A 24,468-nucleotide genomic window follows, 5' to 3' on the forward strand; every position below is an offset into this window, starting at 1 on the left:
CCTATTTAAGAACCAACCAGTCAAGTATAACAATAGTTCTATAGGTTAAACCAAATCTTTGACTGCATGACACAAATACTATAAAAGCAAACATGTCTAAAAATATACTATTAGCAATTTTTTGCAATTTTTTGAAGTTACGTTTTACAAAAAAGATCTACTAAAGATTTAAAAATTAAGGTGTACATTTACAAACAATGAAAAAATGTCCCCAAAATATTTCTTTTTCTCATACTTAATAATAGCAATTTAAAAAGAAATTGGTTTGATTGAATGTTTAAACCATAAAGGAAAGGTTACCGGTAATAAGGTAATGCTGGAATGGGGTAGCATTGAGAAGGGGGGAGGGTTCATTAGGTCTCTATGATATTCTACTATATATTTTATTACATGAACAACTAAGAGAAGCATCAAAGAGAAAACAAATGCCTTATATCTGATGTGGGCTGAAAAAACAAACATACATTATGTTTCATTCTTCTATGTTTAAGCATCAACTCATTACTCATGATTAAATAAAGAAAAAAAAAGTTTGAATAAATATTTATTTAACTTTTGAATTTTTGATAGGAGACATATGAATGAGGAAGTCAGAAGGATGATGGGAGAGTTGTTTCCAAATCTGGAATCAGAGCTTGAAGCATTTGTGTCATATGCAGATAGATTGGATGGTTTGTAAGTAAATACAAGTTGTAATTAACAATTGGTTAATATTATACATTTTTTAATTTTAATTTTGATAAAAGCAAGACTTTTGTAGTATATTTTCAGAAGGAGAAATAACTCTGACTAGCAAATAATCAGCATGCTTGTACAGATATGGAGACCTGTACTATGGTTTTTGATTCATAATATTATCCAAAGAAATATTTTGCTATTCAATTTCAGGATCAAACATTGACAATTGATGGTGTTTAGATATTGAAACATGAGGGAATTTAACAAATATTAACTTTTTACTCTCAAGGAACGGCAGAAATTCTGAGTATGAAAGATACTGGCAGCAAGATAACAATATGTAATGACACAATGGATGAGAATTTTTATATTAAGGGCATAATTTATATAATGTTGTGTCATGTATATAAGCCAAAATTTGTAATGACCTTCCCACCCCAAATCTCTCACTCTGTCTCTGTACTTTATATATACATATATATCATATCTTTTTTAGTCAAAATTACTATTTAACAGTGTTGAATTACTTACCGAGGTTAATGATGGATGCTGTATGAATGTTAAAAAAAAGTGATGACATGATTTCCTTGTAGCTCTGGCTTGATTGTGAAATGTAATATATCCCCCTTCTGTTATAAGACTGTTAAATTCATACGAGGTTGAACAGCCCCAGATTAACAATCAGTTAATACTGCACTAAACAATAGACTCAATGTTTATGATACATACAGTAAAACATGGTTAGAGCAAACTCCCTTATAATGAATTCACACTTATGCAAAATTATAGTTTCATACCTTTGATTTAAAAATTCAAGCATAACCCTATCATATATGAAGAATAATGTTTATATTATGTACTACTGTAAATTCATTATTAACTGTGAGGAATTAATTTACAGGAAAAATTGTGTGAAGCTGTCTTTGCAGATTTTAAGATCTTGCTCACATTTTTCAGACAGTTTTGAGCTATATGATTTTTTCAAATCAAAACAAAATATTTGTGCTCGCGATTTTATATTTTCGCGATTTAATGCAAAACAGTGGAATTGCGGAATTAAGTACTAGTGTATAATAAGGAATTTACAGTAAAATATCAGATTGACTTGTCCCTGGCAATTTGCTATAACCATGTTTTACTGTTTTCCAATATTACACTACATAAGACAACAAATATACTGTCAGTGTTTATTATGAATATCAATTATCACTAGATACATGTAGTACCTATCTATGTAAAAAAAGAAAGCTGGTAAACGGTAGAAGTGACAGTAAAATGATTTTGTTTTTTATCTTTGAAATAAAACAAATTTGATGTTAGAGTTAAAACTCATACTTTCATACTGAAATATTACACATCTTACAAATTATTCAAAAATTTAATCATTGAGCAATGTAATTTGAGAACTGAACTGTAACACCTGTGTCCATGTTGTGTTCTATTACTTTGGTACTGAGGTTCTACTGTATGTTGATTGTGAGGTGCTGTCTTTCTGTCTGCAGTAACTCCATGTACATGTTGGTACGGATGAGTCAGCATGTGAACAATGCCCAGGACACCGGTTCCTTCCTCAGCCTTATGTTTGCCAGCTGTCTCGTCAAAATCAAACGCAACTTTGACAAGTTCATCGTAAGTAAAAGATACACCTTGACAAAATCAAGCGCAACTTTGACAAGTTCATCATAAGTAAATGATACACCTCGTCAAAATCAAGCGCAACTTTGAGAAGTTCATCGTAAGTAAACGATACACCTCGTCAAAATCAAATGCAACTTCGACAAGTTCATCGTAAGTAAACGATACACCTCACAAAATCAAACGCAACTCTGACAACTTTTACTGTGAGTATACCTTAATCAGACACATCTTTGACAAGTTTATTGTGAGTATACCAAACATCTCATTTAAATTTAACACAACTTTGATTCTTATTGCTTTTGATTTAGAAATAAAGATTAACAGTTTCTGTCCTTCTTGCAAAAATTTGCTACTTTTAAAATACTCTTTCCATGGAAAAAAAATGTTTTGTGCATACATTGTATTTCATCTATGATGTATCTTTCAAAGAAATTGATACCCTATTGAAAAATTTTGCTTCTTTAAAGCTACAATGTTTTATGAATACTTAGAGCCAAAATATTGTATTAAATTCTTGATTGTTCATGTACTGAAAGAAAATATGTTGTGTAGGCATTGTATAATACATGTATATTTAAAATTTTGTACAAAGTCCTGTTTAAAGAAGAAGAAATTATCTGTGATTTTAGGCAAACCAGATAAAAGCCATTCAAGATTTTAAAGTTTCCAAGAAGAGTCGATGTGGAATTATAGCCTTTGTCCATAACTTTGAGGTAATTGGTCAGAACACGATTTACTCTGATTGTTAGGATAGAATGTAACCCTCTTAGAAGTAAAAGCTGAACACCGTTCGTAAATAGGCATTGTCACCCAGACCAGGTACCGGTATATAAAGCCCTTCGATTTCGTTACACCCAATTGCACACCTGAAACTCGTGGCTGACGTGTAGTATTTCTTTCATGGTCTTTGGATTTTATGCATTTATTTCTTATTCACGTGCATATTCTGTTTGTAAATAATGCATTGACCAATATGTATGATGTTAGTATTCTCCTGGCTTGAAAAAAGTGCATGAATTTCATAATTTCATCACGACTGAGTAACGCGGTGAGACCAAGTATTTTGAACTGATTAGAGGTCTGCGCCTTATATACGGGTTGTAGGGACAGCAGTGACGAAAGAGAAATATGGCGGACATTGCATATTTACGAGCAATGCAGTGTCACAATGTTATTTAACCAGTACCAGCTTGTTAAGATATGAATGAAACCTTTTTATTGAAGATTATTTTCAAATCTGTAACAGGAATTTGCCAACCAAGCAGAGAGTATATTTAAGGGCTCTGACAGACACACACATCTGGATAAGTCCTACAAAGCTTTGGTGGTGGTCATCTATGAACAAATTGTCCGTGTAGCCAGCGAGAGCCAGAAGACACCAAAAGATGTTGTCATGATGGGTATTTACCTACTTATTCACCTTCTCCCTCCCCCCATCCCCCTCACACAACTTGGAGGGGACAATTTAAGCATCACTTATTGTGTAATATGTTTGTGTGTAAGTTATCTTACTTCCAAACACGAATCAGCCACACAAAATAACACTTGGATAAGATTCATTTAAAGTTGGATCATTTTAATTCATGGGGCCATGCTAGCTAGGCTTCATTTATTGCTTTTTTATAAGAAAATTTTATGGATTTGTATGAAAAATCGATAAAAAAAGATTGTTTCATAGTTTGTTGGGAACTGAATATACTGTATATATATGAGATGTACCACAAAAACCAACAAAGACAAAGCTACAATGAATTCTGTTAAATCTACTGTATAATCTTGTTAACATTCTCTAATATCTTACCACATTTTCCTTTTTCAGAGAATTTCCACCATATGTATTGTAAGTAAACTATTTCTAATGACTATCAACAAATCAATACATGCATGGTTTCAAATTCTACCTTAATTGACAAATTCCATTAACATATTCCCCCCAGATTTTCAGATTTAAATTCTAAAAGTATCAAAGTAAACAAAGAGAATAGAAAATTTAAAAAATATAGGGAAGTCTTTTTTGTCATTAATTTCCCTAATGGATTCTTTTGAAACTGCACCTGTAATTGAACTCAGATTAATTCAGTGTTTTTAGGATTAAAAGCAATGAGTGCTTGCATGATTGCTCTCTCTCTCTCTCTCTCTCTCTCTCTCTCTCTCTCTCTCAGCAAATTATATTTCATTGTACATACCTCTAAGAATTAATTTTATGAATCTTTTGAGAAAGTTGTGTGCTAATGTAAAAAAAAAATTACTCTCTCTAGCAACATTGTCCACTCTGAAAATCCCATGTCTGGAGTCTGACCGGAAAGAGGCTAAACAGATCTATCAGGACAATCTTAACAGTTACACCCTAAATCTTTTGGGAAGGCCTCTGGAAAAATTACATGTAAGCCTATTGTCAGAAAGCTTAAATTTGGAATAAGCAATACATGTGAATGGGATTAGTCATGTTATTAGGTACGCTTAAGGCTTTAGAGCTGATATGTACCTGTGTCTTGTTACAGGTGTTTTTTGAGGGCGTACAGAATCGTGTGGCTACAGGTGTCAAACCAGAGGAGGTCGGATTTCAGTTAGCCTTCAGTAAACAAGAACTAAGGAAAGTCATCAAAGAGTATCCAGTGAAAGAGGTAAGGACAATAAAGAATCCAGTTTAAAAGGTAAGGTCAAGTTCATCAAGAAGTATCCAATAAACCAGGTAATGGGTGGAAGGTCAAAGGTCAGTAAAGATGCAAGTATAGATAATAAGTTCAAAAGGTCATCAAAGAGTATGTAAAGTCTCTTAATGTCAATAAAGATGCAAGTATAAGAGTTGTAGTACATAATGTATAATTATATACATTTATATAAAGCCAATTACAAGTTGTGATATAGTTTCAGTAACAAAAGAAGAGACATGTAGTAGCAATATTTTAGGACAAGTTGTGAATTGGAAAGGTTTGGTTGTAATTAATTTGAAAATTCAGTCAAAAAGATAAAGATATAGGGTATTAGTGAGTAGGAGTATAATTGATGGAGATTAATGACCGTCATTGTCATCATTGAATAACCAACCAATCAGGTTAAGGTCATCCATGAGTTTCCAGAGTGAGAGGTAACCGTTGCTTAGTTATATACATTCAAAGGGGTAAAAAGTAAAGGTTTATAATGATGAGATTCTATTTAAAATTAACATTTAAACCTGTTAATTCCCAAAAATTCAGGGTACATTACCAGACTCTTTTCGGAGCTAGAATATTTAGAATTTTCCTTAAAATAGCATGCAAAATGCATTTGAATGCTTATGAATAAAGTCATACTATACATTTTCAATTGAACACTTTATATCTAAATTTTAAAAAAATCATATAACACAAAAAATATAATTATGAAATTACTAAGTGGAAATCTTCACATTGTGGAGATACGAAAATATAGAAAATGAAAAATAGGTCGCGTCTGACCTTATAGAGGTTAGGGATAATATTCATCAATTAGAAACTTAAGCAATTTTATTAATGAAAGTTTAAGGTTATCAATGAGAATCAAGTTGATGGAATGGGATGTCAAAATCATCTATTAGTACCAATATTCAATAAATGAAATAAAAGGTCAATAAAATTGATGAGAATCCAGTTTAATAATAAGGGTCTAAAGTTATGAATGGTTCTCTAATTAGATAGGCTAACAATATTAGTGAGGTTTCAGTTAAGAGTTAAAGGGTAAAGGTAAAAAATCAAGGAAAAATTTAAGAGGCAAAGGTGAAAGTTATCAATGATGATATACCTTTAGAGGTCAAAGGTAAATATTAATCATATTAGGGTTTATCTGGTTATTAATTAAGGTCGTCTAAGAACATCACTCAAATAATATGAATATTCTACATGAAACTTATGAAGGAAAATTAATTGTGTAAAGATTTTAATCACAGGAAAGTCTGTTAAAGAATAAACAATTGTTATAGGTGAAGAAAGGGCTGGATGGAATTTACAAGAAAACCCTTAAAGATTTGTGTGAGGAGGAAAATTTGCTCCAAGTGGTGTGGTTCTCCATGCAAGATGAATTCATCAAACAAATCAAACATTACGAAGATCTGATCAACCAGTGTTACCCAGATTCTGGGATAACCTTGGAATTTAAAGTGGACGACGTTCTTTCCTTCTTTTCAGAGATAGCACAGAATCACTAAGTGGTTGTTGAGGATGACTTGTCACCATTACACAGTGAATTTTTGACTAAAATCAATTTGAAACAGCAGTGCTTTTATTTTCTGCTTATTGTGCTTTCATGTTGTATGCAAGTAACATTGAAAGTGAACACACATTAAGGAGTCATTGTATTTTCTGCTAAAGGAACTGCATTACAGGTGGAACAATGTTAAGATTGCCAAGAAAATTTGTTAAGAAAACCTGTCGATAATGTTTCAGAATCAGTGGAGTTAAACTTTTACATTATTAATCTCCATTTTTCATACCTTTTCACCTCCAGAAACAATTTATTAAAGCTGAAAAAAATTGGTACTTGGTTGTTACCTAGAAGAATTACCGGTATATAGGCATTATACAATTTTATCAAGAGCATGTGTATTGTATAAACAGTATATAGTTTTTATGAAAAACCAATAGATGCTAAAATGTTCCATGCTTTTGCAAATTGTCAACTGATTGATTTTCAGAAACAATTTCATCATAAAGCGAGTACATGTATGATGCTGAAAATCTGAATTGTTAATTTTATGTTGTCCATGAAGAAATGATTTCTGTTACGGTGGTATGCCCTGTATGTGCAATAATCAAGTATACTGTTCTTGTTATGAATGTACTGAATAATTTATATACATGATTAATTCATGAATCAGACTTGTTCTTTATTGAGTTTTTAAGTAAGATGGCTTTTCTCAGTGTCAAGTAACAATCTGTGTGATACAACTTCTTCGTTTTGGCATTTGATATTGAATATGAATATGATACAGTTAATGTTAAGGTTAATGACATTTGATATTGAATATGATACAGTTAGTGTTAAGGCTAATAGCATATGAAAAGAAATGGTGTAAAATGCAAAATCAAGTATTGTTTTGATTCTTAATTTTTGAAACAACACAAGGGCCGGAAAGGGGCTTTATGCTTATCAAGAAATATCTGGAACAAATGTTAAAAAAAATCTGTTAAAACAAAACCATATATTTTACATTAGAGTTCATAAAACTAAGTTATATCCATTGTTGCTCAGGTGGGCGATGTGGCTCTTGGGCCTCTTGTATTACTATCGCTTTATTCATGAATCAGATTTACTGATATTAAAATTTTTCAGTGCGTTATCCGTCCCTGTATAGGCATTTTACACGCCTTATCCACCCATCTTCTGGCCAAATCTTATTTTACCATGTTTTCACTGCTTTGGTAATGCAATTCTTACGATCAACTAAAATTACAGTGATAAGCAAGATAAAGAGCTGACAATTCTTTATAATGTAAACAAAACGCGTGCCTTGTTTTGTTTACATTGGTTCAATATACCGGTAAAAGTTCTTTTCCAAGCTGATTTTCTATCTGCTGATTGGTTTTGAACATAAATAAACAGTTTATAGCGTTTGTCACATTCATTTTAGGTCTAAACCTGGAAATTTCTTTTTTCCAGTCAAATGTAAACAAAAACATTTATTTTTATTTACGTAAGGAAGAATTGTGATCTCTGTATCTTGCTTATAACTCGAAAACTGATTTTCGGTTGAGTATTAGATATGTCTTACTGAAGCAATGTAAACATTTAATAGAAACGGAAAAATGATTTATGACCAAAATTTAAACTTCCTAACTTCCTCCAAGTTTTGCGAGTTACTCGGGTGAGCGATGGAAGTCTTTTTTCCCCTTATTTGCAGAATAGAAATGATACAACGCTATATGTGACACAATTTCAAACTGCCAGCAATGAGGTAAATAATAAAGGTCATTTATTATTCCCTTTTTTATATCTCAATATATAACACACGCGTTCTAATAATTCTCACACTTTTCTTAACCAAAATACTCATACGTAAAATGTGTCTATAGAACTAACTTTTTACGTTTAAATATTTTCTCTAATAGTTTGCTGTAAATGTGCCAAAAATTATTTTTTTTTAAGAAGATGGGGGATAAGATAGCGCAAATGCCCATTCAGTTTAGTCGTAAAATACAATTTTGAATTTATTTTTTTTCCAATTGAATCTATTCAAATATATTAATTTTAATTCGTTTGCAAAAGCACAATTTCGCGCCTTAAATTTCTGTGGTATCGAACCCATAACATAAAAACCCTAGATGTATAAGGTTAGGTTATGGCGGGTGCTCTAACCACTGAGCCGTTTCAGACACAACAAAGTAGCGTGTTTAGATACTATGTGCCACTTTGGGCTCGAATTTACGGACTTGTATTATTTTTTCAAAACGTTCAATTGTTGGGATACAATATGATATTTAATGTATAGTAGGTTACCTCTCCACGTTTTTGTTGATTGAAATTGGTTTGTTTTCCTTTAGACCTTATTTAGCTATGAGAAAAATATGGAGCACAGACCCACTCTTTATAAGAAAATGTCTTGAAGTTCTAAAAAATGACACCATTTGCAGGTTTTGATACGTATACGCCTGTTTGAGTCAACATATTCCCGGTATTGCACATATTTATAGGTTAAAAATCAATGATATGTTAAATATATATTGTTTTAAATGATATTTTAAGAAATATTAGATTGATTTGATATTTTGATTTTTCAGTATCTTGTTCGACCGTGCATGGGCATTTTACACGCCTTATCCACCCATCTTCTTTGCTATAAAATATTTAAGTAATTAAAAATGTGAGTATGTCTTCATCTATGTACGTAAGATTAATTATATCTATTGAAGATAGAAATGTTGTATATTTTATTTGCTGTAATAAATTATACCAGGAAGGACATTTGAGAACAAACACCAAAGATAATTAATACTAATGTATAAAGTGTTAAAATCAATAATAAATCATCATAATAGCACATTCGAGATAAAGTTGCTTTCATCCTAGCTGTAGTTGTAATGTTCCAGTGTATTTAATTACGACGACCTGCAAAGAGCCATTGTTCGCTGGAATGCAAAATACAAATTGCATCAAATGATGCAGATTCCAAAAGAGCGCATGCGATCAATAGTCTGGAAGTGTAAGGGATTTCTGTAGGTATGAGTACCTACTAATCAAGTGCCCTCATCTCGCCCGCCTGTTTTGCTCTTCGTGACACGGTATAAATTAGCCCTCACCATGAAATTGTGCTAAAGATTAAATCTCGACAAATAATTGGCAATTTTTATTGATACCAAACTCTAATTTGTCGCCTAGTGATGCAAAAATGATAGGTTTTATGCGTTCAAAACGCAACATTCATCAACTTTATTAACAGTAGGTTTATGATTTCTAGTAAGTATCGTCTAAATTTGCACAATGTTATGAGTTGTTTTCTCATCAGCTAAATTCATTTGGGATTAAGTTTTATCAGATGCTATTAAGTTTGCTGCGTACATGAGAATAATGGATTTTTTTTAACCCGACCACTGTAACGGACTACAGGTATCCGGAAACTCCAGTTCTGTGTTGTCATGTTATGATAATACACGTTTTGCGCCCCCCTTCCCCCCTCCCTCCCTCACACTTTCCTAATTACCACCTTCCTTTTCCGAGGACCACGGTTTGGATCCGATTCTATAGGCGCGTGACATTAGTACGGTAACAGAAATAGTCTTTAAACCTTTTGAATCACAGGGATTCCGGCCAATTACTCTGCAGAACAATATATTTAAACAATAAAAATGCTTTTTATTGGGTGAATCATGCGGGATATGAGGAAAACGACATTGCAGGAAAAATAAATACCGCGTTATTTTTGGAATTTTTATTTTTGAAAGGTAAATATTTCACATGATAAGTGAGATACAATAATAGCAAAGATGGTTATAAACTCATTAAAGCTGCTTGGTCCGATTTTTTTGTAATTACAGTATCAATATTTTTTCCATACAAATCATTTACCTTAGAAAGTTATGGACCTTCTCCTATTTACACCAGCAGAATCAGTCTCCTTTCAAAGTTAGAAATATTCAAAGTAAATAAAAATAATTTCTCTTTGGGCAAACGAAAAAACAAACCAAAATGCATCTCGGGAATGTTTAGAAAAGGAAACCGCTTGGTTTCGTCCCCCGAATGATTGGAGTAATTAAACCCGCATGCTATGCATCGATTGTAAAGAAAGCAGACTTTGGAAATATTAGCGAACAAAACGTACACATGTTTATTTGTAATTTGTCTGATCATTTCGACCTTTATTTAAAGCGATGTCAAAGTCGTAATACAACCATACCCGTCTCGTCGTCAGGGTTGAAATTTAATATGAGGCGAAATAACGCGGTACCTTTTAATGTCGTTTGTTTTGTTAGCAAATTTTGTACGTATTTTTCTTCATTGAAATTTGGCATAATTGATGGGTATAACTACTGCAATGTCTATTATTATACATATACTGAGCATAGCCATCGTTTAAAAGCGTGCATAAAATTTGATATAAAATCGGACCAAGCAGCTTTAAGCAATGGTTTATCTAATGACACATTTGAAATTTTCTATTAATGCAGCTCAGACGGGTGCAAACATGCCACCTTGACACTGGCATAATTATCCGGCACAGTGTTATGTATTTCATGCATAGTCTAGAAGTTCTTTTCATGCATTAATAGATAAATTGTTATGAAGAATGCACCCACATTTTTAATGCAAAATATTTGAATTGAATTACATCTACCAAACGAGGCTTTTAAATAGAATTCTTCACCTGAATTACGTTTAGTTTCATGATTCTTCATTCAAGAAATTATGTCTAGTGCTGGGGATATCGGCTAGATATTGTAAGTCTTTCACTCTGACAACAGCAATATTAGCAAGTGTTAATCCTCCTTTAAATTGTCTTTTCTGACTCATAATATTTTCATTTTCATATAAAATTCATGACTTCTTTTGCTGGTTTTGATTAAGAAATTGAAACCACGAATTCTTTTCTCAATTTACACTTCACTTGCCCACACACTTCATCAATAAAATGATTGGTTGTCTCACACGCCGGGAACCCTACACTTGACTTTAGAAAGCAAACTTATTGAAACCAGCTTCGTTAAATGAGGGAAATGTAGAACCATATCTTAATTAACAACCGAAAAGCTTGACTTTAGGTCGTTGTATTTAACAGCAATGCACGACGTAGGCTTGTCTATTTCATTGCCAGCCACACAGACATGGATCTTTGAAATCAACACGAATTTTCTGGCTTTTAAGCAAAGACTACGCAATCGGTGTGTATTTCGCTTGAAACCGTGTCATTTTTAAACTTGTTTTTACGCAACGTCCTACCTAAGGAAGGAGTTCTAAATGATTCTATCAGTTGAATCAAATGACTTCCTTGTTTTCGCATAAAAGTCAGGTCAAGGTCACTACCTTTTTTCCTTAAGAGAGGAAAAAATAAATGTAGTTTGTTTGCAGTTATGTAGACATCTAATTAAAATATGAAGATGTTTTTCTTTAATGAAATGATAGAACATCAGAATGTCTACCAACTTACACTACTAAACTGAAATGATTATTTAAACTGGAATTGATTTTGCTTAGCCCGCATTTCCTCTAATTTTCTTAAATTTTGAAGATATTTCGATTATTTTTTCATGCTTCCAATATTAAAATATTTTTGATTTTTACAAGTTATAAAGACTTTACATAAAGATATTAATTGACAGAAAATCTAATATATTGACCATTTGATAAGGGAAAACAAATGATTTTAGTAATTTTTTCACACAAATCAATGTATAGAATGGACGCTTAAAAAAGCTTATAAAAATGAAATTTGAGAGGTAAATCATATTTTAAAAACATATTCTAAAACTCAAGTATCATATTAATAGTTCACAGTAGTTAAAAATCCAACATTAATGTTATTGTTTTTAAAAAGTGCTAAAACAGACTCATTAATCTACAGCAATTCTGAAATGCGAAACATGTGATATTTTCCTACGCCAATATTCCGCCAAAAATATAGTCCATGTTAGATTCTAAACATTGATAACTATTTCTATGCCAAGTTGTATGATAGTAAAAAAGAAAGAAAAATATACTATTTTAATTTCCTTCCATCTTCATTTAATGAACAATTAATCAAATTTACGTTTGACGAGTCGAAACCAGAAAAGACTCCTTCCTTAAGGTCTAAAGTCTTGTTAAAATGTTTCTATATTCCAAGATTTTAATAAATTTAATTGCCAAAATATAGACTCCATTATTCTTTAGATGCCAATTGTTGTTAAGGGGCAAATAGGCATTTAAGCTTGCTCAGAAATCGTCAAAATTATCTATGCAATTATAACTGAAGCTGTGGCAATCGATGAAAGATAAAATGCTATTAATTGGTAACAATTTACCTCCACTTAACAGTTGAGCAACATGGAACTGCTATTACCTCGGTCGGCAAGAAAATGCCATTTAGGTTACAGAACTCGTCCTTGTCAATGTTGGGCTCCACCGTGGCTGCCACTAATCCTTGCCCAAGCCCATTTTCTGAGCCAGCTCTATAGATACCTTCAATCTCTAACCAATCTCCTTATATTTATCTATGGATGTTTTACAATATTTTTACCCTTTTTCAAAATTAAGAACATAAACATATACGTGTATAATGATGTTAATGGCGAAATTATCTGGAGCCTTTCACCACATATATCTTTGATGTAAACGTCTCGATTACCTATCCCACCATACTTGTCCCGGAAACAGTTAGATAAATACCTTGGACACTTATTGTTGTCTTTGTGCTTGATATAGTTAATTAGTTTTCAATCATTATTGCCCCTTTGTATGAAACGTAACAGGGTTACATGAGTCCAAATAAAGATTTCAGACAAGATCGAATACGAATACTTTTACGCTTACTCCACGATTTTTAGATAATTTTTATGATTTTTTTATCTTCTGGAGAATATGATATTTGCACAAGTACAATGTATGCTTTAGTTTCAATATGTCATTATATGAAACTCTCATTTCTTATAGGTATTTATTTTTCGTGTTCAAAAATTGTAACAATACTGAACTTTATTTAACGTACGTGTTCTTCTGTGTTTATATAATTTTTATATTTGAAGTCAATTGCTTAAAAATATCGTTTTCTCGATATATATTTCCTACTCGGGTTAATATTTGACAAAAATGAGAGATTTTGAATTGTATACGCACGTGTTTATGTCAATTGCTGTTTCTTTCCCCGCTTATGTCCAGTGTTGTTAATAACGCCATGACTCGTTTGATAAACAAGAAAAACCCAGATAAACTCAGTATGTGTCGATGCACCTAGAACTTCTATGGTAGGTGTGTGTTTGGGTCAACACTCGGTAGGAAGTCTAAGTCTGATACTTACCTTATACATATACGTATTTGGCATTTCTACACTTATTTGTGTTCAATTGTGGAACATAAGCTACATTAAAGGAGTAGAATTACTCCCAATGTATATATATAATTAATGACTAGATGGGTCCATGTACGAGATTACATACCAGGAACCTGATCTGAACACACCGTCTTCCGAATGTTCACTTTGATTAGACCATCTAAATTATGGTATTGGAATGAAACCCGAGTCAAAGGAATCATATTGGTACACATTTTCAGGCAATTTATGTAGGGTGTAATCATTCCTACTTCACTGGAATCATACTAATGAAGAAAGCGACAGTCATGTTAGATGTACACTTTGTGTCAAACAGAAAGGCTACTTATCAGTTCAGGCAGGCCTTTATCATTTTAACAGTGTATCGATCAATTAATAGATAATTATAAAACACAGTAATAGTTTATATACTTCAATTAGAAATGTCATATTCTTGTAAACATTGGTTCAAACGGTCATCAAAATCTAAATTATGTATGGGGGGGGGGGATTTGGAGGTGAAAGCGGTTATCACATTCAAAATCTAAATGAATTCGATTGTTTGGAGTATTCAAATGAAGGAGGGGTACGGGTAAAAAAAAATATGCTATTGGGAGGGAGAAGTGAAGGTCATTTATTACTCCACAAAGACGAGTGGATTATACATTCCGGGTTTGTTTTCCAATCACCGGTGATCATTGATTGGCGTTGTTTTAAATTCGCCCTTATACACAGTAAACTGTTGTGATTAAAGAAAAGATTTGTTTGGGCCAAAATAAAACGGGTGAAAGTTTTCAGTTATGCATATGTTCACTGTTTTCAAAAGTAATACAATAATGAAATGCATTCCTATTTCAATTTGTTCAAAGGCGATAACCTATTCAGTATTTTTAAAAATTATTCTATTAGCAAAAATTGCACAGGGTTGCATGTTACCATGATATAAGTGACATGTAGAAACAAAATATATTTGCATTTATTCACGAACATCAAAAATAAACAAACATGAAAAATAGATTGTGATAAGATAGAGAGCTGTTTTGGTAGACAAATAGGAGAATTTTCATATCAGTAAACATTTGATACAGTTCAAATTTATTTTTGGTCTGAAGTATGTTGTACAATTATGCTAAAACAACGTAAAACATCAGCTTTAAAGGTCATATAATGATTAAACAACAACAAACGCAGGAAATTGTCTATTTCCGTGAATATGTACGTTTTACAGAATGAAAATAGAATCAAAAAATACATACGTAATTGTATAAAACACTTTAAAAAAAACTAATCTTAGATCTAAAAACGACATCAGTGCCATTTTTTGATGTTATGGAGAGAACAAAAACAAAAAGAAATCTTTGAAGGCAGAAAACCACAATCTAGCGAATAATGAATATTTACTATTGATTGATTTTGCATTTCATTCTGTCTAGTAGAATAGCTCGGAAATCGGGGCTCAGATAAATATACACGAAAATGTTTACACTACTGTTGATTAAGGTACATAAGTCAAGCAAATCACCGACGCCTGAGAACAGAAGAAAGTAAAAAAGATGTCCGTCATCGCCATGGAAACCAGAAATAAAAGACATGATGCCAATAGGGAGTTCTGTAAAGACGTAAATGAAGGCAATGACGGTGAGCATTTTGGTCGTCTGGTTGTATGCGTCCCCGGATGAGACACCTCCCGTGATATCTTGGACTCGTCTTTTGGCCTTCTGAATGAAGCAAATTATCAGCGTACAAAGGACGACGATCGTCAAGATGGGGATGATTTTCACTACCACGCCATAAATCCACAGCAAAATAGTCGGATATTCGGGATGGGATTTTGTAAACTCCGTTGGTTCAAGAAAATAACTCGAAGCGTTTGTAACATTGTTCGAAATTTTCTGAACTTTGTAGAAAGGGTAGTTTGCAGACGATGCGAAGAATACAGAAACAGTGACGATTGCAATACTTATCTTTGCCCTTTTAATTGTGCATGCCTTGGACGCAAGTGTAGGTTTCACAATCTTAATGTATCTGAAAATCATCATTGTGATCGTCAACCACGTGGAAAGCATGTGGAATGCAATGAACAGATGGAAGCTAATCATCACAATATACATGCCTACTTCTGTGTAAGTTTCCTCGTCGTTTGGTGACATCACCATAAAGAAACAAATGACGTAGATTTGGAACATCAGCAGACAGAGAGAATCTGCAATGGCCAGGGAGGAAAGTATGACGTAGGTGGGCTTCTGAGACTTCTTCAGATTCCAGACAATCAAACTTACAAGGTTACCCACAATTCCAGTCACACAAATAATGGTGCTGACATAACCATGGTAACGTCTGTAAACAAGTGTCGGATCAGCCATTCTATGGTGGAAAACGAGAAATACATAGCCAGATTAAATAGAATTCATTGTCATTGATTCTAGATTGTGCTGCATTGTTTGTTAGAAAACCAGTAGATGAAAGGTTCCTTAGAGCACATTATAGACAGTAAAAATAACTATTAAATTGCTAACGAGCAATGCCTGATATTTTTATCCTAAAGTTCAGACAAATTTTTCTTACAATTCTGGTTACAGAAGTAATTTTAACAATGTGACAGTTCATTAACAACAATTTTAAAAGACGTGCTTAAAATGTTGACCAAGGGATGAATATACCAAGTGCTATCGTCTTCTTAAAAAACCAAACGAGAAACAATGGATTCTCCAGTATAGCATTACAGTGAATCTCCTATAGCGCCAACACGTTCAGAATCCGATAAATCAAACCATTTTGGTATTCAGCGTGATTGAAACAAATAAACCTTTAAAAAGTCGTGTAATATTGTGTATAATTCACAACCAATAACACTTTTCCAAAGAAGGTTTGAAACTGTTTAGATTAAAGACAGTCAGATCAACAAGAATGTATATACACTGTACATGTATAGTTCCGACAAGCTATAGAATACAAAAATGAGCCAGTCGAGTAAGAGTTTTTCTTGATTTATTGTTCTATCTACATTTATTTCTTTTTCATTTACAATGTATAAATTGTGGATGTAGTAAATTTTAAAAAAAATACATGAGAAAGAAAATGTACTATGAGTATGTAACGCGCATTTCTAGAAAGATTTGATAAACCTCGTATTTCCTGACGCTGTGCGACATGTGTACACGTGTGTTATCAATTGTACACATTTTCATTTATATTTGACAATTTTTGTATTTCTATTGGTGTTTATTGATGAAATTTGTCAAAAAATTTCATACGAATTAAAGAAATACGGTGCGCCTTTTTATCCCAATGAACCCCAATGATACCCCAATGAACCCAAATGATACCCAATGAACCCCAATGATACCCTATGATACCTAATGATACCTATGGGCAGCGGAAAGGGCAAACAATACATTTTTACAAAATCAACGATAAACTAAATTCAACAATCTAAAATAATATTATCAATGACCATAAATGCAAAACCAACAGTCTTCTTTGCAAAATAAATGTACATAAAAATCAACCAAAGGTATTTAAATACAAATCAAACACAAAAAGTAAAACCAACAGACATAAATGTAAAACGAACATACATCAACATGAAACAAGCGGACGCACAAATAAACGCCAGGTGGCGTTTTTTGGGAAGCAATATACGTCATCGATTATTGGAATCCGGGATGGTTCGCACTTATTCTGTTTCGCCCTGAGATGTTTCGCACCTGCCTCGGAGCGAAACATCTCACTGTATTTAAATATTTTTCTCGTATTATCATTCCTCTGAAATTAATTATTACCTATACAAGAATTGAAATATGTTTTTTTTTTTTAAAAACCTATTGAAACAGTGCTTGTCTTTATGCATGCACCGCCAATTAAGAGAGCGTTCTTACTTGATTAGGATTTTTATTTACTAATTTTATTAAGCCATGTAGTTTTTTATGGTCCAGAACAAGAGGTGTGAACTGTGTTGTTATAACATTTATAGCCTGTCATTCACTTGAGAATTACCTGTATTTTTATAATGAAAAATTTGGTAATGTTAATTACAAATGTAAAATATTATATTGTTAGCATAGCTCTGTTTTGGGGATCATTTAATTACATAAATTATCAGCTTGAACTTTACATTACCCACCCCCCCTCCCCTGTATCCATTTTTTAAACTACGCCTATTGCCAGTCTTATTCTTATGGAAAAAGTCAAACTCGTTAAAATTTTTATTTCTATCCGACTTTTATTTATTCTATAAATTGTTTATTTACCGGATGGCAGTAAAAATAAAATTTACAAAGATGTCAAGTTGTAAATTTTGCATTACTTCCACCCAGTAAAATTAAAGTGATACGAAATGCAACAAATGACTGACAAATTGTACGTGAATAGAGGCGTGAAAATTTGGTTTGCTATAAATATCTATATAGATGTGCCATAGCCTGACGGAAACGGAAAGTCATAAAATAAACATTTTGTTTAAATTGTTATCACCAAATATGCATTAATTAATGCATACAATGTTTTCTATAACGAAGTTTGATTTATTTTCCTACAGTCTTATGCATTGTCTGTACAAGTAGTTTGAAGAAAATTTAAGGCATGGCAGTATTCATGTCGCACTGGCGTCGGAAGCAAATTGAAAGTGTGGGGGGGGGGGGGGGGGGCTAGACTGATTCTCAGAAATATTGAGAGAGAAAAAACTAATTCCCAAAATCATAAAAATCCTAATCCGTGGGGGAGGGGGGGGGGTAAGGGTGGGGGGAGTAAACCTATACTTCCAAAAGAAAAAATCTAATCTACATAAAAATTATTTTCCTCCAAAACATGAAAATCTTAATCCGTGGTGGGGGGTGGGGGGTGGGCTAGTATGCCTAAGACTCCAACTTCTCAATCGTTCAAGGTACATTAAGGAACAATTATATTTCCTGCGAGAAAAAGTGGGGGGGGGGGGGGGGGGGCTGAACCGTCTATTCTGCTATGTGCCTAATGGTTAGGTCTAACTTTGCAAAAAGCCCCCCCCCCCTCCCCCCGACCTAGTTCCGAAGCCTATGTGTCGATAAGCTTGAAGTATTCTGATACATGCACTTGATTTTAATTCACAATGTACATATGTCTTGTAGCATTTTAAAAATGTTTTTTTTCAGATATTTGTATATCATCATGTTTATGGGTAACAAATAAATGACTTTTTTTTTTATATAAGACTGTACAATAATTGATTATACATATGTTTTCATCCGAATATGAAATTTGGAACAAATGTACGAGTATAAACAGGTCATTAAAATATTATTTATAATTTTAAATAAATCATAATAAATAAATGGAAATGGAAATAATATTTAACCCCACCTTTGCTATAAGAATAAAACTGGTAAAAATCGTAGTTAAATAGTGGATGCAGTTGGGTAATGTAAAGTTCAAGCAGATACCGGTAATTTATGTAATTAAATGGTCCCCAAAATAGACCTATGCTAACTATATATACATGTACATTTCTAATTACATCAACACTCCATTACATTACATTATATTACAGTAAGATGTTTTGCTCCGAGGCAGGTGCGAAACATTGACGTGGGAAACATCTCAGGGCGAAACAGAATAGGTGCAAACCATCCCGGATTCCAATAATCGATGACGTATATTGCTTCCCAAAAAACGCCACCTGGCGTTTATTTGTGCGTCCGCTTGTTTCATGTTGATGTATGTTCGTTTTACATTTATGTCTGTTGGTTTTACTTTTTGTGTTTGATTTGTATTTAAATACCTTTGGTTGATTTTTATGTACATTTATTTTGCAAAGAAGACTGTTGGTTTTGCATTTATGGTCATTGATAATATTATTTTAGATTGCTGAATTTAGTTTATCGTTGGTTTTGTAAAAATGTATTTTTTGCCCTTTCCGCTGCCCATAGATACCCCCTAAAAATATATCATTCTTAGAACAATTATTTCATCAGCAGTTTGTTTTAAAATTAAATGTAAAAAGGTTGTAAATAACATCTTTTGCAAAATACTAGACAACTATGAAAATCATGTTGTGAAAGTGGTTTTAATAAGTTAATAACACCAAAACTTTTTCTGACTGTATTGTAAGACATGTACAATTTGACGGCGAACCTCTTTGGTTTTCAAAAATCTGTGAATAGTTTTTGGCGTTTTGGCGACTTTAGTTGATATTACATTGTAGTAAGTAATTATACTGATTCGGACCACGATCAATCACGACCTATAATTGGGTAACTTTAATGTTAAAACTGGGAGTGGCATTTTCTTTCTACGGCAATTGAACAATCATACTGATTTAGGCACTTTGGAATCATCTCGTGCACTGTGTAGATTGTTTCGTTCCAACTTCCGTAAGAGCCTCAATATACAGTGCAACAGCTTAAGGTTTGTCTCTGATTCATGTATTTTGGATCAAAACGAACTTGCTTTATTTTATTTACGCTCTTACTGCAGAAGACGTCAACGAAAAAAATTGTAACGCCCAGATGGTTGGGTGTAATAAGATGACATAGCAACAGAATGACGATTCTTCATCGATTTGTACTATATCGTTTGCAAAACATATATAAATAAATATAAAGCGTGAATATATACATGTATAACAAATCAAAATATGCTTCAGCATATGCGTTATAAAGATGCTCAATTTTGCTATATAAATCATGTTTAAACCACATATTTGTAAATAAGGCAAAATTAGGTGTAAAGGAAACGATTTCTCTTCATATTGCTCTGATCAATATAAACATACAAGTGATAAACTAAAAATCATGTTAATTTAAGTTCAGATACAATTTCCTTTACGGTGAATCTACAAAAGTTACGAAACAAATTATGGGAAAACTACGAAAAGTATCAATTCAACGGTCCTTCATTCAATTGTTAGAATATGATAGATGATTGAAATCTGTTTTCTTTATAGTTTAGTTTCAAATCAAAGTAAAATTGGGAAAGTGTACAAATGCAAAAATGCCCCCCTCCCGCCCCCTCCCCGATGCTACATGTACGTGCCTGCAAAGTACAAATTAATAGAAAAGGTTAACTGTATATAATACACATAACATCTGAACCATAAGCGAGTAAACTGTCATTGAGTTTACATACATTGATTTTGTTACGGAATTTTTTAGCCTTTGTAAATAGTTCAGTATGAATTAAATTACATTTTTGCAATTGTCTTGTTCTCTTGGTATCAATTAAAATTTAAAGAAAACTCATAAAAAAGTATATTACAACACTCAATTACAAACCAAGAGACGCTAATATATTATAATAGCATTAGCACATATAGAAAAATCACCTGTAATATTTGTATCTTTGTAGAGGTTTGACAGATACAGAGGTCAAACAGACCAATAACACAGCGGTATTGATTTAAAAAGTTGTAGTGTTAATTGATGTAACGTGTCAGATAACATGGAAGGAATCTCCGAGATATCCGAAGTGGAATGCATACATTTGACATTGACCTGAGCTGAATGCTAGACATCGTATAATTACTTGTAGTTGCCGAACCCAGATGCTAGAATAAAGTGGATTAATGAACAGGTATACAAATACTATAGAAATATAGAAATATCACATTTGTGTCATTACCATAAATAAATAATTCTCACTTTTTTGTTATCGGCATTGGGTGTAAAGATATTGTAGTAAGTAACCCAAGTTTCATTCTCCAACCCTTGCTTTTAACTATTTAGTTAATGAACTTGTCATTATCTGAATGCATCATTTAATTAGTTCAAATTAGTTCAAAAATGATGTAATAAATATATATGAGTGGACTTTATTTTCTATTATTTTTCCAGGCAGTTAAATAAAGTTAAAGAAAATCTTCAATACGCAAACAAGCAGAACTACATTGAAATAAATCAAATTGATGGGTAAAAAACCAAAAAAAAAAAAACCTTAACAATAACAACGATTAAAAAAGAAAAAAGAAAAAACCCAAACAGATAAAACAACAGGAAAAAAAACCCAAAACCAAAACAAAACAAAACAAAAAATAGAAGAGCGCACATTTATGTTCATTTTTGTTAAGGATATCTATTCCACATATATTTTGAAAAGCTTTAAAGTTTCAGAATGCATCATTTTAATGTTAATCTTTTTACCGATTATATCATCGCAAACAACACTTTCAGACGTTAGAATTATTTTTTATGATGAACAAATAAGAAATTGGCTAAAAAATTATGTTTAATAAAATTACATATAGAAATACACATGAACAAATAAGAAATTGTCGGAAAAATAATGTTAAATATACATGTAAAAATACTATACTATACCTACCTTTATTATAAATGTTTTAGCGCAATGTCCATTTAGGAAAGCGTTAAGAATACGGAATACCAAGCAAGTTGTTGGAAATTCACTTCGTTGTTAACTTGAAGGAATTTATGCATACTTTGATCGAGGTGGCTATAATTTTTTTTTATTGACTCCCCCCTGTGCAATAAATCAATATGTTGGAACTAAAATATATGTCTGCTTTTTATCTTCATAAAAACCCAAATGAAATGCACGCAATTATTGCCATTTCAAAGTGATGCAAATTTAACAAAATGAGAGCGAAAAGTCTAATTACAATCGTTTCTTGAATAATGCAGAATACAAATAGGATTCGAAAGCTTTTCTCCTATTTTTTCTCTAAAGAACTAATATATCTAAGGTTCTTAACAAACTTCAGCACGCATAAACTAGTGATTGACTTTGATCAGGTAAAGGAATAAACATTTACATGTAGCTATAGCATTCTGTTTAATACAAATAACTGCATTTATGTGAAAGTCAAAAAACAATGCATTATTTTTTTTATCTAATTGTCTGCAATGTACTAAACAACTGAAGGTAAAACTGTTTATTTGTTGAGAGGTGTTTGAAACTACTAGTAAATTACAGTTCAATAAATTATATTCAGTACGGACTTACCGTGTTGGTCAAATAAAGCCAATAAGAACTTATGCCAGTACTTCTTACACAGATAGAATTTATAGTAAGTAAAATCGATACGCGGTGATAATGTAATGCGTTTAGTTTTGCGTAAATCGTTTTTGATAAAATACTAATATACATGTATACAATTTTCTATCCTTGCATCAACAAACACAATAAAATACATCAACAACGCAGTATAATTACGTCTAGAGGGGGGGTCGGGGGGGGGGGGTCCCGACCCCCCCTGGAAAATGAAAATTTATTAAATTTACATAGTAAAATTATCGCGAAAATATGCCTCGGACCCCCCCTGGCAAACACAATTATCCTTCGGACCCCCCCCTGGAAAAATTTTCTGGATCCGCGCATGTAGACAAAACACTCAGTTTAATTGTATAATTAATGTATCACAGGAATAACACAAAAGTTTAATTACAAGTATGAAATATCAACATAATTTAATATGATTAACTAAAGGTAAAATATTACTTTAATTTATTGATGACTGCTTTAATCATTAATACGTTATTTTATTAAGCCTTGTACAAATATTTTTTCAAACAAATATTTTTTTACCGTAAGCAGTGAGAAAACAACTTTTCGATTTAAAGATTTTACGTTTTTTAAAAAGAGTTATGTACCGTTTTAAAAAAAAATATGTTTCTAATTTTCAGTAGGAATCCTTAGTTCAAATGAACCGACCAAAATTTCAATATATGGCATTATTTAGAACTGATCATACTGTGTATCATTTTAAGTATCTATATGGTAAAAAAAAATTATGATACTTTAATGTATCTGATCCATAATAGCCTCAGATTCAATGAACCTTGGTGCATAACATATATGTATAGGCTTAATACTCAGTAAACTTGGACATTATTTTCCTTTTTAAGTATTAATATGTAAAATTGGAATGTGTCCTAATTAATGACATTTCCTTTTTTGAAGAGTTGTCCCCCTTTGCTTTTATTCTATAAAAAATAATTTTAAAAAAATATACACGGTATAAAATTCATTTTCATTAGTTTTTGTATTACAAATGATAAAATACATCTTTCCACCAAAGCATTTTTTGATATTCCTTGTAATTACTTTTTTTAAAAAATGTGCTTGTTTCCATAGACCTTAATGCAATCTTCATGAATAATTACTGCTTAGTTAATAATATTTTTGAAAATTTCTCTCTGTAATTTTTTCTATTCTTAAATGCTTAATATAGATATCAAAGTATTAAATACATGATGAATATTCAAGGTTGGAAAAATTTGGTCCTAATATGGATGGGATACCTTAAGCCATAAATTGTCATTTAGTTAAGAAAACACGTACATGTATTCTAAATATTACAGCTTGGAAATTTGAATATTTTCTTTAAACTTTATATAGAATTCTTTTCCAAAGGAGGTTAATGTAGTCTTAAAATTGCTACGACCATTGAATGAACCCTTTTGCAGGATTCGTTTCTCAATTTTTCGACGAAGTTATCCATGAGAATGAAATATTTTTCTTTGTCGTCGTTTTAACTACGGACTTTAATATTCTTAAAAAGCAATAAGAGAACAGATATTTGATATTCATTTAACATGCATTGAGCTTTATTTTCTTCCGTTTCTGATAAGAGTTTCCATTGAATTACAAGAATTTTTTTTCCTTGGACGATCAAAAAGCATCACATGCAACTGCTGTTTAATGTTGTTATGAACTGTTTCTTTTTCTTTCTTTTTTTAAATTCTCCCCAGAAACACAAAGATACTTCTAACTGCCTC

General features: G+C 32.1%; 2 protein-coding genes across 5 annotated transcripts in view; one reads left to right on the top strand and one right to left on the bottom strand.

Annotated features, from left to right (window-relative positions):
- LOC105336689 (exocyst complex component 1) overlaps window positions 1-7,143 on the top strand; it is a 30,001-nt gene extending 22,858 nt beyond the window's left edge. For 2 of the 4 annotated variants that reach the window (XM_034448190.2, XM_034448193.2), the window contains 9 exons: window positions 571-675; window positions 968-1,018; window positions 2,181-2,307; window positions 2,946-3,029; window positions 3,563-3,716; window positions 4,136-4,156; window positions 4,575-4,699; window positions 4,818-4,940; window positions 6,254-7,143. In XM_034448190.2, the coding sequence (XP_034304081.2) occupies window positions 571-675; window positions 968-1,018; window positions 2,181-2,307; window positions 2,946-3,029; window positions 3,563-3,716; window positions 4,136-4,156; window positions 4,575-4,699; window positions 4,818-4,940; window positions 6,254-6,478 (1,015 nt within the window). In that variant the 3' untranslated portion in view covers window positions 6,479-7,143. The remainder of the gene's footprint in view (window positions 1-570; window positions 676-967; window positions 1,019-2,180; window positions 2,308-2,945; window positions 3,030-3,562; window positions 3,717-4,135; window positions 4,157-4,574; window positions 4,700-4,817; window positions 4,941-6,253) is intronic. The other 2 variants (XM_034448192.2, XM_034448194.2) reach the window with 1 other exon arrangement.
- A 7,647-nt stretch (window positions 7,144-14,790) lies between these two features.
- On the bottom strand, window positions 14,791-20,323 carry LOC105336791 (G-protein coupled receptor dmsr-1). The gene is made up of 2 exons (XM_066073239.1): window positions 19,670-20,323; window positions 14,791-17,131 (listed from the first exon to the last, which is right to left on the bottom strand). The coding sequence occupies exon 2, from the start codon at window positions 16,126-16,128 to the stop codon at window positions 15,166-15,168; it is 963 nt and encodes a 320-aa protein (XP_065929311.1). The 5' UTR covers window positions 16,129-17,131; window positions 19,670-20,323; the 3' UTR covers window positions 14,791-15,165.
- Between the last annotated feature and the right edge of the window lie 4,145 nt (window positions 20,324-24,468).

This window comes from Magallana gigas, chromosome 2 (genome assembly GCF_963853765.1).
Source record: "Magallana gigas chromosome 2, xbMagGiga1.1, whole genome shotgun sequence".
NCBI lineage: Eukaryota > Metazoa > Mollusca > Bivalvia > Ostreida > Ostreidae > Magallana > Magallana gigas.